Below are 16,532 nucleotides of genomic sequence, written 5' to 3'. Positions count from 1 at the left end.
ACCCAGAGAGTTGGAGAAGGAGGTGTTACTTTGCTGTCGATTGGTTCAGACTGAAATATGGTTTTGTCAAATAAAGAATTGACAACTAGACCTGGGGCAGGAAGTATGAGGGCAGGATGTCTGGGCTGGGAGAAAGAGGAGATGTGGGATTCTCTAAAAGGCAGAGGAGGGAGACAGATGGAGCTGGAAGCAGGCAGTGAGAACCACGTGGGGAGATGGAAGGGTGGATAAGTCCAGTCAAGTTAGATGGGTTAGATGACAGCCCGCCCCAGCAAAAGGCCAACAGCTTAAAACTACAAAAAAGTCTGCAGATGTCCTGCAATATTGATGCGATATATGGGAGAGTAAATTGAGAACAGAAAGTAATTTTAATATGTGTCTGTTGAGCTCGCCAATTTTATCTCTTCTATGTGTTGCCTTCATTCCTTCAGCTCTGTCTGTTGAATGCTTCTGATGGCTGCTTCAGTCCCATGATGAGTCAGCTCATGGCTTGGTGTCCCATCATCCCATGTGCTCATGGTTTGGTGTCCCATCATCCCATGTGCTCATGGCTTGGTGTCCCATCATCCCATGTGTCGCGCCCACCTCGTCCGGCAAGGAAGACGCAACACGGTTGGATTCTTCTCAACAGCCTTTACTGCAGGAGACCTTCTTTGTTGATACAGGGAGGCGGCGGCAGCCAGCCCTAAGTGTTATAGCTCCAAGTGTTACAGCTCCAAGTGTTACAGCTTTAAGTGTTACCGCGCCGAGCGGCAAAGCCGCTCGGCTTATATACACAACAGTATGCTAATCTTCTTTCAGGGATTGGTGGGGCACGAGTCACCCCACTGCCATCCCAGCTACTTGTCCTCCAGAGATTGGCAAGGCATGAACTCCCATTTAGCATAGTACTGCCCCAGCCAGACTGACGTCAGGTGCAAAACTCCACGCATGCTCAGTACTGTTGTTAGGAGGGCGCCAGATTCACCTCATTATCATACAGCTGTCGCACCGCTCCCTACACCCATGTGCTCATGGTTTGGTGTCCCATCATCCCATGTGCTCATGGCTTGGTGTCCCATCATCCCATGTGCTCATGGTTTGGTGTCCCATCATCCCATGTGCTTATGGCTTGGTGTCCCATCATCCCATGTGCTTATGGCTTGGTGTCCCATCATCCTATGTGCTCATGGCTTGGTGTCCCATTATCTCATGAGTTCATGACTTAGCATCCTGTTGGTTCCATTGGTCTTTCTTCTGTCCTGAACTGACATCTTGTTATTCTTGGCACATCTCTCTACATTAGATTGGAAGTGTGGTTCATTATGCACTGCTTTTCTTTTTAAAACTTTAAAAATTTTTATACCTTCATGTAAACTTCAGGTTCATTTTGCAATTTAGGGAGAATGTCTTATCATATTCATCAGATTAGCTGTGCCTACCTACAAGGGTCCTTCACAGTTGATCTTGATGACTATGGCCATTTCTTCATAGACAGAGTTGCAGCGCGCGTGCGTGCGTGCGTGCGTGCGTGCGTGCGTGCGTGTGTGTGTGTGTGTGTGTGTGTGTGTGTGTGTTATTGGACCCACACTATAGAATTCAGCTACCCCTTCCAGGAATTTGCTTTAAGTACTGTTCTAATTGTATGAGGTGTCAGGGTCTTAAGAGGTGCTAGAGTATATGGGGGAGGAAGTTAACTGAGAGGAGCTCTGTTTATGTAGCTATGGGAAGCATCATTCGCACGGGGTAAAGACTTTCTTTTGAAGATACTTTGGGGCCACCCATGCTTCTTTAAGTTCCTTCATCAGTTCTCTTCATCAGGCTCTGACAGTATCCAAGGAGGGGATGCGAGGTCAGCAATGATAGGAAGCAGGCATGCTCACATACTCTTTGTGGATGAAGCAAGGTTTAGGGAACTCTTAGAAGCAAGTGCCAACCAGTTTACATCCATACATACACACGTACACGTTTGATGGATGGAGCAAAGCACCAACAACTTCACACATATGCATAGACAGATACATGCACAGTCACTCACTGAGTGGATGGAGCAAACAAAGCTCTGGCCTCTTTACACACACGCACACACATGCACACGCATGCACACGCACACACACACGCGCACACACACACGCACACACACACACGCACACACACATACACATTTATGGTGGATGGAGCAGGCTCCAACAAGTAGGCTCCACAGCCTTAATTTTATCCCACAGCTTATATATCCCAGAAAAATCTTTCAAGACGTATAGAAATTACAATGTGATTACATTTTATTTTTCTTTTAGTGAATGATTACAAAAAAACAGTATGATCCCCAATTCCTTTATATGAAAAACGTTATGGAGTACAGGTAAAGAAAACAAATTATCCTCAAGAACCAATGTACATTTGTAACTAAGCAACATATTATAAATTAGCAAAGTGTGAGCAAGCAAGATAAACTTTCCAGCCAGCTTTTCTTACTGGCAGGCAGCAAATTGCAGTTACAAAGAAGGGATCAACTATTTTTATTATTTATCTTAAATAGTAATCTTATGGAAATCTTCAAAGAATCACAGATCTAAATGCTCATGTGGAAAAATCCTAGGGCGCTTGCCTCCCCGCCAGCGCCTCCCTGCCAGCGCCTCCTCGTCCACAGCTGGTATCCGAGCATTATCAGGAAGCTGAGGGCAGAAATGGGCACCAGAAATGAATCATTATCATCTAAACCACCAGCCTGGCTTCAGTAAGAGTCACATCAGCCAGGGCTAGTTAGACTGCCATTGTTCTTGACCCCTGACCTCAAAACTCCCTAGCTCAACTATGAGAGTGTGCTTTTCTGAACTTCAAATTGTTCTCTAAGAATTTCCTCATCAAAGTCACGAACAAAAATGTCTTCAGCTAGCTTCACTATGTTTCCAAATTCGTCCTAAGGAGGATGGCCATTGCTGACAATCCATAACTCTAAATTATTTCCTAGGGTGGTGACTGGATCATTAATCCGCTCCCGCAGCAGTGAGTGCCAATGATGCTGCCCAGTGAGGTGCTGGAAGCCCTTAGAGTTTTTATGCAATCCTTAGATTAAGAGAGATTAGGCATACTTTTTTTTTGTAACCCACTTTTAATAAGGGTTCACCCTCTCTTCTAGCCCACCACCCGGCAGAGGCAGTAGTAGGGGAGGTTCTGTTGCTAACCTTATTCCACCAATTGGCTCTTGATCTGTCAATAAAGAAGGCCAGAGGCCGATGGGAGGAGGATACAGGTGGCACTTCCGGGTCCCGGGACGAAAAGGTAGATGCAAGAAAGGAGAGGGGCTTTTCTGCCATGCTTTAGAGGAAAAAGGGTGCAGCAACCATGTAAGGCCTTGGGGGAAGCTAGACCTAGTGGCCTCCGTGGCCCGAGATGTTTGGCAGGGACCAGGTGGAACAAGGGCAGGAGGGGAAACGGAGATAATAAATTGCTAAGGGCACGCCTTTCTAGGCTGCCATTATCTGTGCCCAGCAATTGTACTTAGCAGGCCAGCTAAAAGGTAACAGGGCTGTGTGTGTGTGTGTGTGTGTGTGTGTGTGTGTGTGTGTGTGTGTGTGTGTGTGTGTGTGTTTCTGCAGATTCCAGGGTCTCGGGAGTGGGCTGATAGCATACAAAAAGGTATTTGGAGCAAAGGTGGGTAGAAAGAGAAGCTAAGCTGAGTGGAACAAAAGGAAAGCCGGGAGGGGTGGTTGCTCAGTCGAGGGCCCTGCATCCTGGGGAAAGGCCGTAGCGATTTTAAAACTACTTGCAACAAGGTAGTAGAAGAGAAAAGTTATTAGGATGTGGGGGAGTGGACCTGTTCAGCAGTAGTTCTTTGTGGGTGAGCTTGATCTCCTTGGGCAGCAGTTCTGTGCCGTAGCAAACACCAAATACGACTCAGTGCCTGCAGAGCAGTCTTCCAGGCAGGCAGACACCAGGCACAGACTGGCAGCTTCAGTCCAGTGCTTTCGGCAAGCAGACACCAGGCAGCTGTAGTTCAATCCTGGAGAAATTGCTAGGCTCGCCAACTGTCCTGAGGCAAGGCTGCAGAAGCTGCTTCCAGTTTTCCTCAGTGGCAGCATTACCACAAGTTGAGCTCAACAATGCTATGTAAGGTGAACCAATACATGTATGTCCTTAGCAAGATATAGCAAGGTGGAGCAAACCAAACCAAGGCTCAGTGCCGGTCTCCCACTGTCTGTGAGACCGGTCTCCCACTGTCTGTGAGACCGGTCTCCCACTGTCTGTGAGGTCATATTTACACTCCTTCATCAAGCCTCCTTTCATGAGTCTGCTGTATCCAAACAGCCTTTCACCTGTGGGCCCCAGCAAAACATCACTTGATACAACCAACTTTGTAAAGAAACTAGAAGTTTCCACTTCAGGGAAATGTAAAGGCAGCAAGTAGGGCAAAACTCCACAACACATAGTCCTAAGGGCCGTGCCTCTGTGAGGCACACCCATCGTAATTGTGCTAATCAGTGAGCTGTATTCCATGAGCTCTAAAGCCATTTGTGGGTCCCCTTGCGTAGGCCTTGACAGCTGAGCTCAGGTTTGCCATGGGCACCTTGTGAGGAGTGGGTAGATCTTATTCCCTTCTTTGTCAGGAAGAGTGCTTCAACCGGACACTGGACTACTTAGTGTGTGGAGTAACCTGAGGGTTATTAAATCTTTATCATGTAGTGAGAAATAAGTCGTCATGGTCCATTTACAGGATGGCAGCGCTCACAGAGTTACAGATACAGGTGAGCTCCAGGCCCCTGTTCCTTCTAGCTAATGCTTGCTGCTCGTTCCGGAGAGCTGGCAAGTTGTGAACATGACCGAGTCCATAGTCAGAAAAGGGGCAGATTTTCACTAGATATGATTTTGTGTCCTGATACAACAGGATGGAGAATTTGGGAAGGAGTGGGGCAAGCCAGATGAAGGCAAAGACCGTCAGTCACTAGAGTTGGGGGAGGGGGCGTAGAGTTTCTTGTGACCGGAGACTTTAAAAACCATTTTCTCAGATTGGTGAGAGAGCTCGCTTGATTAAGATCATTTGCGGCTCTTGCAGAGCTCCTGAGTTCAATTTTCAGCACCCATAGTGTAAACCCCTGCTCCGGGACATCAGAAAATCTCTTGTGGTATTTGATGGTGGAGCGCGCGCGCACACACTCTCTCTCTCTCTCTCTCTCTCTCTCTCTCTCTCTCTCTCTCTCTCTCTCTCTCTCTCTCTCTCTCAAAAACTAACAATACCCAGAAACTAAACTACCTCACGCCCGACCAACATGCCAAGCGTGGAGGGTTGCATAAGAACGACCCACATAGGCTCGCACGTGTGAGTGTTTAGTAGGCCGTGGAACTGCTTGATAGGATTAGAAAGATTAGGAGGTTTGGCCTTGGAGGAAGTGTGTCACTTGGGGTGGGATTTAGGTTTCAAAAGCCCACACCAGGTCCCGCTTCTCTCTCCGCCTCTTTCCTTGCAGAGCAAAATGTAGCTAGCTTTCAGCTACCTATCCAGTGCCATGTCTGTCTGATTCCCACTGGGACGATAATGGACTAAGCCTTTGAAACTGTAAGCCAGCCCCAGTGAAATGCTTGCTTCTCTAAGCATTGCCTTGGTCGTGGTGTCTCTTCAGGGCAATAGAAGAGTAACCAAGACACCAAGACACCAAGACACCATTTTGGCCCTTTTCTCCACACTAGAGTCCCCCTTTTTACAGAACACTATATTAAAATACCGAGGCAGTCTTACTTTTTACAGTTTTATTTATTACTGAGTGAGGGTCATGCTTCCTAAAACATTGAAGGCTACACAGGGATGTCACATCTCTATGTATTCAAATCACTCTTCATTTGTTACCAAAGATGGAGGGAAGCTAGGTCTTGAGTGTGCTAGGCAAGCATCCTGTGCCTGGGCCTCCCCTCATTCCTCAAGAAACACTTCTGTGTGCAAGATCGGGGAGCTTTCTGAACACAGAGCTTTGCTCACCCCTTTGCAAGCCCATAGATCCTAAGCCACAGGCCAGGCTGGGAGCCTTGCATGTCTGTCCCTGTTGTTTGATAATATTGATTACCACAGAAAGTGGGTGGGGAAAGACAAAGCCGGAAGGGGTCAGCTGCAGGCCCTGAGTTCTGGGCTCTGGGATCCAGACCCCTAGGAGGGACAGAGGGGTTTTTTGAGCTGCTGGCCCTGGTGAGAAAACCGAAGGAGGCTGAGCGGCAGAAGGTTGAGGGGCTCATGTGGAAGCCTCAAGCAGTGGGCTCATCGAGGCCCTGTCTGGGGGACACTGGTCTGTGGAGGACATAAAAGGTGGGATTAAAGTCTTTGCTTGTTTGCTTTCAAGTCCGTCAGCCAAGAAACCAATCATAATATGAAGATGTTGAGTCCCCAAGACTGCCCTGCCTTCTGCCCTTCAGCCCCCACGATGGCCAAATAGTCTGTGGTCTGGTAATGGCTCACCCCCTCACGTCCCAGCATGGTCCCTCTTCCAGGGGGCCTCGAGTTTCTCTTACGACCCCTGCATATGTAAGAGGCCCCTGCAGCCTGTGTTCCTGACAAATAGCCCAGCCCAGCCTGGCTCGTCTGCTGCTGCTGTCTGATGAGGTATGACCTGTACTTTTGTAAGCCTGTCTTGTTCTGTGTGTTGCCAAATTCTCAGAACAGACACGGCTGTGTGTATGTTGATCAATTAAATGACACCCTGAATGGTGGAACAAAAAGGCTCCGTGCTGAGGTCATGGGACCCCAAGATCTGGGCCACACCCAGGCCCTCTTCCCTCTCCCTTACTCGGGACTGTCTCTAGGGCACAGCCACAGCACAGAGTCAGTATGTGCCCCATCACTATGTCAAGGCACCATAGGAAGCCTGGCAGGGAAGCCACCTACCACAGGTCTGGCCAGAAAAGCAACATGGTGAAGGCTGTCCTTGTGTTACTGAATCACAGAGTGGATGAGAAAGGGAGGAACTCCTTATACAGCCCTGAGGCAGATAGAACGCCCCTCTTACCAGCTATGTTGAAGACGAGGGCCTTTTGAAGGTAGAATTTCTCTACAAATCCCAGGTATTTGCCCAGCCACATGGGATCTTCAAGCATTCTTCTCGCTGAAATTAGAGGGCTGGCAGTGAGGGTGAAGCCCTCTACGCTCTCAGCTTTAACTCTGGGGAAACACAGAGGGAGCAGAGCCCAGGCAGCATGACAGAGGCCCTGGCTGTCAGTTGCCTGACACTGGTCTGCTTCTGAGGTACAGAGCATATGACAGGGTCAGTTGGATGGCAGTGCCACCTCCCCAGTTACCTCCCTCTGCTAGTGGTTACAACAGTCCCTTTGTTGTCTCCTCTAAAAGTGCATCTGGGGCCACCAGTGTGGCCCAGTTGGCAGAAAACTGTAGAGAGAATATCTTAACATCTGTGTGGATGTGGCACGTGTCGATAATAGATCTGATGGCCTATGGCTTAGGCAGGATGTGGGAGGTGGAACATGCGGGCGGCAGAAAGAATTCTGGGATGGAACCAGGTGAGGAGAGGTTCGCCTAAGGAAGATGTGTCAAGATGGATGCATAGGTAACCAGCCACGTGGCAGGAGGTAGGTTAAAATGAATAGTATATTTAAGTTCTGATCTAGACAGAGAAGAGCCTAGCTATAAGGTCAAGGTAAATACATTTTGAATCTGAGTCTTATTTCTGGTAGCACAGGTGGAAGAACCAGACCTAACTTCTACAGAGAGCACATGCAGTATGGTTTTTATTCCCAACATAGAAGAAAGGAAAAGGGGGCGGGGCAGGGATAGGTCTGATTCTAGCACAGGTAATGCTTCTCTAACAAACAGCGAGGAGACCCCAGAGAGCCCAGAGAGCCCAACCTCACCCCTGCACTCACATCCACACTACCCCACCCCTCATCCTTCTCAAGGCTCTTGACTACCCTCAGTGTCACCCAGGACCCTGGCTGTGGCCAACCCCACGTACCTCCAGTCTTCAGAATGCAACAACTAGCGCTTCCTCACAAGCACCTCACAAGCTCCTCAGGCCTTTCTCCCCTGACACCGTCCTTTGGGGCATCCTGAACGGGCCCAGTTTCTACCGATCCGAACCCCCAGCACATCGGTACATGGTAGCACCAGATGTTTGGTGCTTGTGAGGTGAATGAGAGAGTGAATGAATGCGTGGGAGTGTTGCGCCATTCGGTGGAATGCCTGCTTGCAGCTTAGAGCTGCCCACACCCTCAGCAACCAGTGTGAGACTCACCCTTCCAGACAGACAGTCTCTGGTCAGACTAGGGAGTGACCGCAACCTCCCCACAGGACCTGGACACAGAAGCCAGAGCTAGGAAGAGCCACCACCTACCCAGAAGTGCCCACAGGTTGATGACTTCGTTGTCCTCAAAACGTGCATAAAGAATGAGGTGGTTGTAGTCAGTGCTGACGAAATGCACGTGCAATTTGCCCCCATCAACTGTGGAGAACCAGGTGTGACACATAATGCCTCTGCCTTTTGTCCCCAGGTTACCGCCTCCCCACAGAGAACATGATGTTACTAAAAAGATGTGTGGCCTGCCCAAAGCTGGCAGTTCCTCCAGGTGTTTGTCTCTGAAGAATCCCTGGCTGGGGGCTTCTTCCACAGGGGACCCAGGTTTCCCATGAAGTACTCACAGGTTCCTTGGTACTGGCCTTGGAGCCCAGTTGGATGGACGGTAACATTAAATCCTGTGCACAACCCCTCTCCTCTAGAAAGAAGAGGCATTTATATTACCTCTGGCTGAGAGTGTAGCTGGCTCAGGACATAGAGAAACGTTGGTGGTGATCCTGGCTGAGAGCCCTGAAGGCCTCCTAAGGGTTCTCAGCTCCCAGTGTCTGGGAACAGCCTTTGTTAGGGTTAGACAGATGAAGAGAGAGGGTGGTAGCCACAGGCAGGAAGTAGTGGGATGGGGTCTTATTCACAATCGGATGAAGCCAGACCTCCCAGAAGACGCTGAGTCCAGAATGTCCTCTGAGCGTTGGGTGTTGGCACCAGGACCCTGGCCTGATTGTCTCTGGCTGTTTCTGCTCTCACCAGACAGTGTCTGTGTGTCCTGGGGCAGCCTGGTCTTGGACTCATTATATAGCTAAGGGTGACCTTAAATTCCAGACCATCCAGCTTCTACTTCACAAATGCTGGGATGAAAGGTATGAGCCACCAGGCTCAGGTAAGTCCACCACTAATGTAGCAAGGATTGTAGAACCAGACTTGAGGTTCCCTCCATGGCCAGAGGCAGGGCCACACAGTCTGCTCCTAAGGGAGTGTCAGTCAGACTAGGCAGCTAGCTGTGTGCCTGCCTTTTCCTGCCAGCTTCTTCTCTTAAGTCTTGGGTCCTGCATTTTGCAAGCTACAGCCTTCAGCCCCAGGACTAAGGACCACGGTCCCTCTGGCCACCAGTGCTAACTAACTGCTTTGAGCTCTGGGCATGAGATAAGAGTTACCACATAGACTCACTTCTCAAACAGCACAAAGTTCACATCCCCATTGTCTCTGGTCCAAATGGAGTGGAGAGAAAGTCTCAGGGGGTCAGTGGGCAAGACTAGGTCCCTGAGGCTTGTGGCCAGTTGGATGGTAAACCAACGTCCTTCCACCTGCAGGAGTGAGGGCATGGGGACCAGAGAGAGAGCTAGTTCAGAGCCTCCAGTCTCAATATACAGACAAGATACCTCTAAGCCTGGTCAGTAGGGGAGCACAGATTCCCAGAATGTATACTGGCTAACCCCACCCCCAATGTCAGTGAGCTTCTAGGGGTCACAGGTCAGAGGAGAAGCTGTGGTTTTCTACTTGAAACAGTCATCCACACAGCCATCTACACTGTCTTCTAGTCTTCCTCCCCTCTCCCCTCCTCTCCCCTTCCGTCCCTCACCTCTGCTCTGAGCCCTGCTCCCCAGAGTCATCATGGCTTGGAATTGCTCCCACTAACCCTCCCAGCCTGCCACTACCCACAGCTCTCACATCTCATTCTGGGCACCAAGACCCCAGCATGGAGAGGCAGAAGCTGACAGGAGACCAGACACACTTTGTGCCTGTTACATGTCATCCTAGCAGGGACCTATCACCCTAGCTGTGGCTCTGCGTCCATAGCCAAGACCCAACAGCCACTGAGATTGCACAAAGATTCCATTGCCCAAGAAAGGACCCCAGAGTTAATGCTCCTTGTGTCTGCCACAGCACCTGAAGACCAGGCTGCTTAAGCCTCTGCCCCCGACTGGAGCACACCCTCAGTGTGGCCCTGCATCCTGTCCTCATCCCAGAACTGACTTGGCCTGGCCATGGTACTCACCTTATGTGCATCAAAGTCCGGCTGCACTGGCACCTCTTCCAGATTCTTCTGGGCCAGGTCTATATTGAACGACAGCACCAGTAGCCACACCCTCACCAGTGTCATGGCACCTGGGGCCAAGAGCAGCGGGTCCCAGCAGCAACCCATCTCTAAGAACACCCCAAGTAGTTCACTTCCCCTAAGAAGTTGCTGGCCAGCCTAGGTGACCTCCAAACCCTGCACATTCCAGTCTTCCCTAGGACTGACGCAGAGCCCAGTGCCACTCAAGTTAGTCACAAACATGGTGAGCCTGTTGGGGCAGCTTAACCACACTGGGAGTCTGTCCTTGGAGCCCAGGGAGAGGCTGGTGGCTAGGCTACAGAAGATCGTAGGTGTGTCTGTTACCCCCTCAGGGGGTAGCCCCTTATCAGTAGGCCTGCCATCCTCCTAGTGTGTCCCAGCCGCTGGCCACAAGAGCAGGAGTGAAAGGTCCCTTCTACATCCTTGTTCACCTCACACCCAGACAGTTCCTTCTTTCCCTGGGACATGGGGAAGCTTGGGCACATACAGAGAGTCTCTCTGGCCAGCACTTGAAGAATGTCAGTGCCCAGCCAGTGTGGGCTGTTACTGTACCGATCTACAATGGGTTTTTCTCGGCCACCCTCACTCCCAGCTGCATGGCCTCTCGGTCCCATGCATCCAGGACAACATGAGCTGTCTACTCTTCTAGCATCTTCCTTGGCTTTGGAGTCAGCCCCAGCTTTGCTCAGTCCCTGATGCTCCTCCCTTTATGTACATCAAAGTCTGGATTGACTGTCACCTCTTGCAGATTCTTCTGGGCCAGGCCTATATTGAAGGCCAATGTGGGGCCGTGGACTCTGAGCAACTTTGAAGCCGGGAGACCCTGAAGGAATGGGAGGAGTTTCACCTGCACCTGTGCGCCATGCCCCTGTCCCATAGCCTCAGGCCCCTGCCATAGATTTGTGGCCATCAGTCCCGTAAGGGCAATGCCCCAAGTCCTTCCACGTGTGGATAAGGCATCCCTAACATCTCAGACCAAGACAATAGGAAAAGAGACAGTGATGTGGTTGGGTAGGCTCAATAGAGAGAGCTCCATGCTAATGACATACCTAGAGGCCTGGAGACTTAGCCAATGAGCTTCCCTGCCCAGACGCTCCTCCCTGCAAAAGGCATTTCATCTTAGGCCCAACATGAGAAGTGGAGTATGGTTTTACCATCCACTTTCCACCAGGACAATAAACGGTTGGGAACCACAGTCTATCTCTTGTCCTTTTTTCTTTTTTGCACAAATGTAATATTTATTCCGCCTTTCTGTCATATTCATGGATCCTTCACCAATGTTACATGAGGAAGAAAACAAAATTCAAAACAAATGAAAAACTGAAATCGGAATCACTAATGTTATCAAGCAGGGAAGCAAATAAACTAACATCTAGCAGCCGTCATAAGAGGACAGCAAGGACAATGCTGTGACAGGAAAGAGAAGGTTGCTAGAAAGCTGTACTCAGACTCTCACACCAGCAAATCCGCTCCTGCATGGAGTGGAACAAATCCAGATCTCTTCCTGCTAAGGTGATAGAAATGCCCGTTCTTCTCTGAATACCGTGGAAAGGCAAGCGTGTGTGTCCTGGTAACTCTACCCGGCTGTTACAGAGTGGGCCAGGAGCACATCTGTGGGTTGTGGGGTGACGCGTACTGTAATTCTTTGATTGGGATAGTGGACACACTAGCAAGAGTTGGGGTGGGGGAGGAGAATGAACACAGAAGTACAGGCAAAGGCGAATGAGACTTCTCTTGTATCTTAGCAACACTTGGATGGGATCGGCTTCAGTACAGCTCCCAATCTCGATTGCGTGACGCAGTCTCCTGTGAGGATACTCAGAAGGTTCTTCTTAAACAACAAACCTATTTTTAGTGGTGGAGCTGCTCTTTGTAGCTGTGTCTGCGTGGGACTGATAACCGATCACTATCTTCAGAGGACGTCCTAACCTTTCCTTGTACACCCTCCCTATGTGTGTGACTGCATCACTGTTCTCACATTCAGTTGTCCATATTGCTATCTTATTACCCTTAGCTCTAACACCGACAACAGCTCCACACAGGTCATCACTGCAGCCATCAGAGGGTTCTCTAATAAGGCACAGCAGTGTCTCTAGCTACACCTGGTCGCGGTCACTTCTTCTCTGCTCAATGTAATGTAATTAGCCATCGTCCTCCCCATGTGTCTGAATACCACCCTTAAAAAGTGAGTAGTCACAGCCCGGCATTAAATTATTAGACAGCTGGATATGGTTGCATAGAACCCAAAAGTCTTCAATGGTTTCACACTTAGAGATAAAGATTTGCTTGCCAAGATTTGCTTTTATCATTTTTTAAAAACTAGAGTGCCCACCTGTTCTGAAGAGGGCATTTGAGATAGTGCTTTGGGTTAGCAACCTCCTGAGGAGGCACTGTTTTGACCTCTTCTGCAGATGGGGGATTAGTGGTAACGGTGGTTTCTGGTTCCACAGTCACCATCTAGATTGTTCTGATCGCACAACCCAGACTGTCTCTTTTCATCAGGATCCACCCTGGGGAGACGTGGAGAAGGCCTTTGCCTACAGAGCTGCTGTCTAATCACCTGTTGAAGGCCTCCCTGCACTCCCAGCTACAACCAACACCATGCCTGCTGCCATTGAGCCAAGGACTCTCTCCATGGGACTAGTAGGAGCTTCCCTTTCCCCATCCCCCATCCCTGAACTAGACCCTACTCTGTTCTCAACACTTCCACAACTCCCAATGGCATCTGGATGTCCAAGAGCCTGAGAACCCCACGGCTCTGACTTATCCCAGGCCCAGGGAACCCCAAGGAAGCTCCAGCTTTCCCACTTCTCAGACTGCACTTCCCCACTCTGGAGAGATCTCTCCGTGCTCCTCTACTGCCCAGCAACCTTGCCCTGTGGCAGCATGGGGCAAGCACAATCAAACATCCCAAGTCCCCCCTTCCCAAGCAGACAGACCCTGTGGCAGAGCAGATGTGGGACCCACAACCTAACAGCCAACAATAGCCCTCCCTAGTGTCCTGGTACCTGGGGCCAAGAGCAGCAGGTCTCAGCAGCTCCCCACCCAATTCATGCCAAGTGTGACGCCTTCTTCTGCACTGTCTGTTCCCCAGCCCTTTCCCCAGGCTCTGACCTATTTTGTCCTGCATAGACCAGGTTCAGGGACACTCTAGAGACAAAGGGATGGGCCCCTACTTTGGATTTGGGGCAGGAATAGCTTGTGATAGGGTAACAAGAAGTCCAGCTTCTCATTGGTTGAGTTAGCTGACATTAGGCAGGTGCTTGCCTGCTCCTTGACTTCAAAGTTAAATTGACTTCTGAGGCAGGAAATGGTCACTCATCAGGAAAAGCCAATCCAGGGAGAGCCTGACCTTACCTGCAGATCTTTCTGTGTATGCACAGCTCCCTGGTGATGTCCTACCCTCTACTCCTGGCCAAAATATCTCTGGCTTTGAGAGACCTGATGATGTGTCCCTTGTGTCCTAGAGGACAGAACATTCCTGACCATGGTTGATCTGGTCGTGGCTGACCCCAAAAGCGCTGGTCCAGGGTCTAGGAGGGGAAGGTGGTCAATGACCCTAGCATGGTTACAATAATGCATAACTCATGCCCCCTTGGGCCATTCAAGTGTCCTCTCTCATCTGAGATCAACCTCAGGAATCCCGATCTCCCTGTGGCCCCTCAGAGACCAGCTGCTGCCCTGGACAACAGATTTCTACCTGGGGACATAATCCCTTCCCCTCCTTGCCAGTGCTAGGGGGGGCACCACCTCTCTCTGGGCGACCTCCCTCTGAGCAGAGGAGCCCTGTGGCCTTTGGGTACAGCCAAGAAATCACTGGAGGCCTTGAGCAGATACTGAGTTTATTTATTACTCGGAGAAAAGTGGGTCAGTGTACGACGTCAGAAGCTTCAGGAGATGTGGGTCGTGGAAACGCTGACTAGAGTGTGTCACACTCACCTGGAGAAGGCAGATGCTCTGTGAATGATCTCCAATTGGTTACAGGAACTTGCACATTCTAGAGAGCTCATGGCTCTGGATCAGTGCCCTGGAGTTTCTCTCTGTTTCTTCCTCCCAGGGCCCAGCCTCCTTCCTGCCCTCAAGTTGCTGTTCTTATCTCCTAGGCCTTTCACACCCAGGTGAGCAACATGGTCAACCGAGTTTGCCAACAGGGCTATAATTTCCCACATCCAACTACCCCTGAGCCCTGTCCCCACCTCAGAGTGTGATTCTTAGTGCCAGGGTTTTGAGGGACCTATGGAATGTCTGCACACTTTGTGCTGCGATGCTGGACCTGGGTTAATAGGGCTCACCCTGCTTTCTTGAGGATATGGATAGGCAGTCTGGGAAGTCAGGAGACAGAACTGAGGGGAGAGCCTGGACCAGGAGACCCCTGAGTCCAGGAATACAGACTGTGCGTACACACAAGATTTGTGCAGAGGTGCACACACACAATGCCAATGCATGCAAGGGTGTGTGTCCATGCACCCCAATGCCCTGGAGAAATCCTGGGTCTTTCTGGGCCCCATTAATGTTCTCATTCAGGCTGGGCCCTGGGTGCAACACCTTTTAAAAACCCTGGCTAATATACTGGGGAGTTATATATACTTTACAGATGCTCCCTGGAAAATCTGTCTGCCAGAATATGGGGGATGAAGACGGGAAGGAGTCTTGTCACCTACAGAGCTCAGGAACTACACCGTGTTGGGGATCACAGTGGATGCAGAGGTCGAGTCTCCTTTTCCTTCCAGAGACCCCTCATCAGATCAGCCCTAGTTCTCCTAAGTCCCAGACAGACCCCTCCATCCCCTCAACACTGTGGCCTACAACAGGCATCCCAGCTACTGTGGCTCGGTCCCCACAGAGGAAGCTCTACGTAGGAAGGGAAGCTTACGAGAGAAGGAAAGGTCCTCAATGTCCAGTGGTGAGATGCCTCTTCTGCATGTGTGAGAGAAGTAGTAGTCCCATCCAACGTCACTTGTGGACAGACTCCTGGCTACAGCCAACAGGATTGAATGCACAGCGAAACCAAGAGATCAGTAGGGAGGGTAATTGGGGTAGGGAGGGTGGCTCCAGCCCCCATCTCCCTGCCCTCCCCACCCGCCTCTCTAGCTTCAGACATTTTCTGCCTTCTTCAAGCTGTGGGTGGGAACAGCACTTACCATGGAGCTCAGTCACAATTAAGCTGCCCACTTTGCTTTCCAAGTCTATGATGGTGTAGTCTTCAGTAACATCCATAAAAGTCAGAAAGTTTTTGCCTTGGTCTGTGATGAGAAACCAAATGTTAATGGAGTTTGCTGGGATCCTTAGTGTCCTGGTACCCTGCACTGCCCTAGGTGGCATAGCGTGGCTCTTCCCCCACATGGTCAACTCACCTCACAGAAGCCAGCACACTGAGGAGTGCAAATCCCAACAGCAGGAGCTGTTTCCTGCCTCTGCTTCTCTACCAGCCTCACCCTTGCTCTGCCTCCCCAGCCCTCTCTTCTCTAGCCTCTTGAGCTGGGTCTTTTTCTGGGTCAGAGAAGGGGCATTTCCAGCAAGGAGGAAGGGCTCAAGGGTCTCTCACTCTGTCTTCTGTCATCTGTCCTCCTCACCACTGACACTGCCTGAGCGACATCTGTCCCAAAGGGAAGCCCTTACACAATACTCCAGAGCCTCAGATGGGTGAGGCTCCTGGGTCCCTTCTCCCTGTCAGCCTCCCCATCAATGCCTGACATCTGACAATGGGTCAGCTCTCTGCTGGGTTTCAGAAGGATTGTGGGAATCCCTGGGAACCCAAGGGAGCACAGTTTGGAGTCAAGGTTTTGGATTTTGAATTTCTGAAGATACAGCTGTGAGGTCTGTGGGGTTACCGTCCGTGTCATTTCTGCTCAGTCAGATATGTACTGCAGCAGATGCTACAACTGTCCAAGTCACCATGTCACCCGGGGAGGGAGCAGCAGCTTCCTTCACTCACAGTCAAACGTATAGCGTCCAGGTGTCTCAGTCTTCTTTGCAATGTAGAATTTCTCCACACATTTTCCATCTTCTCTATGAGGAAAATAGCCTTTCTGAGCCATCCCCTGTGAGAGCTGGGTCCTATGGGGTCACCAGGCTCTCCCAGAGGGAGCCCCAAATGCTTCCCAGGCTCTAGGGAGCAGCCCATAAGATCAGTATCATCAAGGTCTTCTCAGGGTCTGAGCCCTGAGTCACTGAGGATCTGGGGGGTGGTAAGGAGAATGTGTCCCCACAGA

The 16,532-nt window shown here is 50.4% G+C and overlaps 2 protein-coding genes and 1 pseudogene across 8 annotated transcripts in view; all 3 read right to left on the bottom strand.

The window, feature by feature from the left end:
* Positions 1-5,709: 5,709 nt before the first annotated feature.
* On the bottom strand, positions 5,710-10,535 carry Lcn15l1 (lipocalin-15 like 1). The gene is made up of 6 exons (XM_063284811.1): positions 10,261-10,535; positions 9,432-9,568; positions 8,612-8,685; positions 8,307-8,414; positions 6,969-7,064; positions 5,710-6,253 (listed from the first exon to the last, which is right to left on the bottom strand). The coding sequence occupies exons 1-6, from the start codon at positions 10,405-10,407 to the stop codon at positions 6,198-6,200; spliced, it is 618 nt and encodes a 205-aa protein (XP_063140881.1). The 5' UTR covers positions 10,408-10,535; the 3' UTR covers positions 5,710-6,197.
* Positions 10,536-12,152: 1,617 nt separating this feature from the next.
* Positions 12,153-12,777, bottom strand: Eif4e-ps4 (eukaryotic translation initiation factor 4E, pseudogene 4; annotated as a pseudogene).
* A 1,368-nt stretch (positions 12,778-14,145) lies between these two features.
* Positions 14,146-16,532, bottom strand: part of Paepl1 (progestagen associated endometrial protein like 1) — an 81,143-nt gene continuing 78,756 nt past the window's right edge. For all 7 annotated transcript variants that reach the window (XM_063284817.1, XM_063284820.1, XM_063284816.1 and 4 more), the window contains 4 exons: positions 16,256-16,329; positions 15,462-15,563; positions 15,194-15,295; positions 14,146-14,259 (listed from right to left, as the gene is read on the bottom strand). In XM_063284817.1, coding sequence (XP_063140887.1) covers positions 14,240-14,259; positions 15,194-15,295; positions 15,462-15,563; positions 16,256-16,329 — 298 coding nt within the window. In that variant the 3' untranslated portion in view covers positions 14,146-14,239. The remainder of the gene's footprint in view (positions 14,260-15,193; positions 15,296-15,461; positions 15,564-16,255; positions 16,330-16,532) is intronic.

Source organism: Rattus norvegicus, chromosome 3 (assembly GCF_036323735.1).
Source record: "Rattus norvegicus strain BN/NHsdMcwi chromosome 3, GRCr8, whole genome shotgun sequence".
NCBI classification, from domain to species: domain Eukaryota; kingdom Metazoa; phylum Chordata; class Mammalia; order Rodentia; family Muridae; genus Rattus; species Rattus norvegicus.
This window is presented reverse-complemented; position numbering and strand designations above follow the sequence as displayed.

Excerpts from the sequence above, each read along its gene's own strand:
- Lcn15l1 (XM_063284811.1), bottom strand. The coding sequence starts at position 10,407 with ATGGGTTGCTGCTGGGACCCGCTGCTCTTGGCCCCAGGTGCCATGACA. Across the intron at positions 7,065-8,306 it reads CAACCTGTGGGCACTTCTGG|CGAGAAGAATGCTTGAAGAT; the intron begins GTAGGTGGTGGC and ends CTCTAATTTCAG. Across the intron at positions 6,254-6,968 it reads CCTCGTCTTCAACATAGCTG|ACCAGTGTCCCCCAGACAGG; the intron begins GTAAGAGGGGCG and ends TGTCCTCCACAG.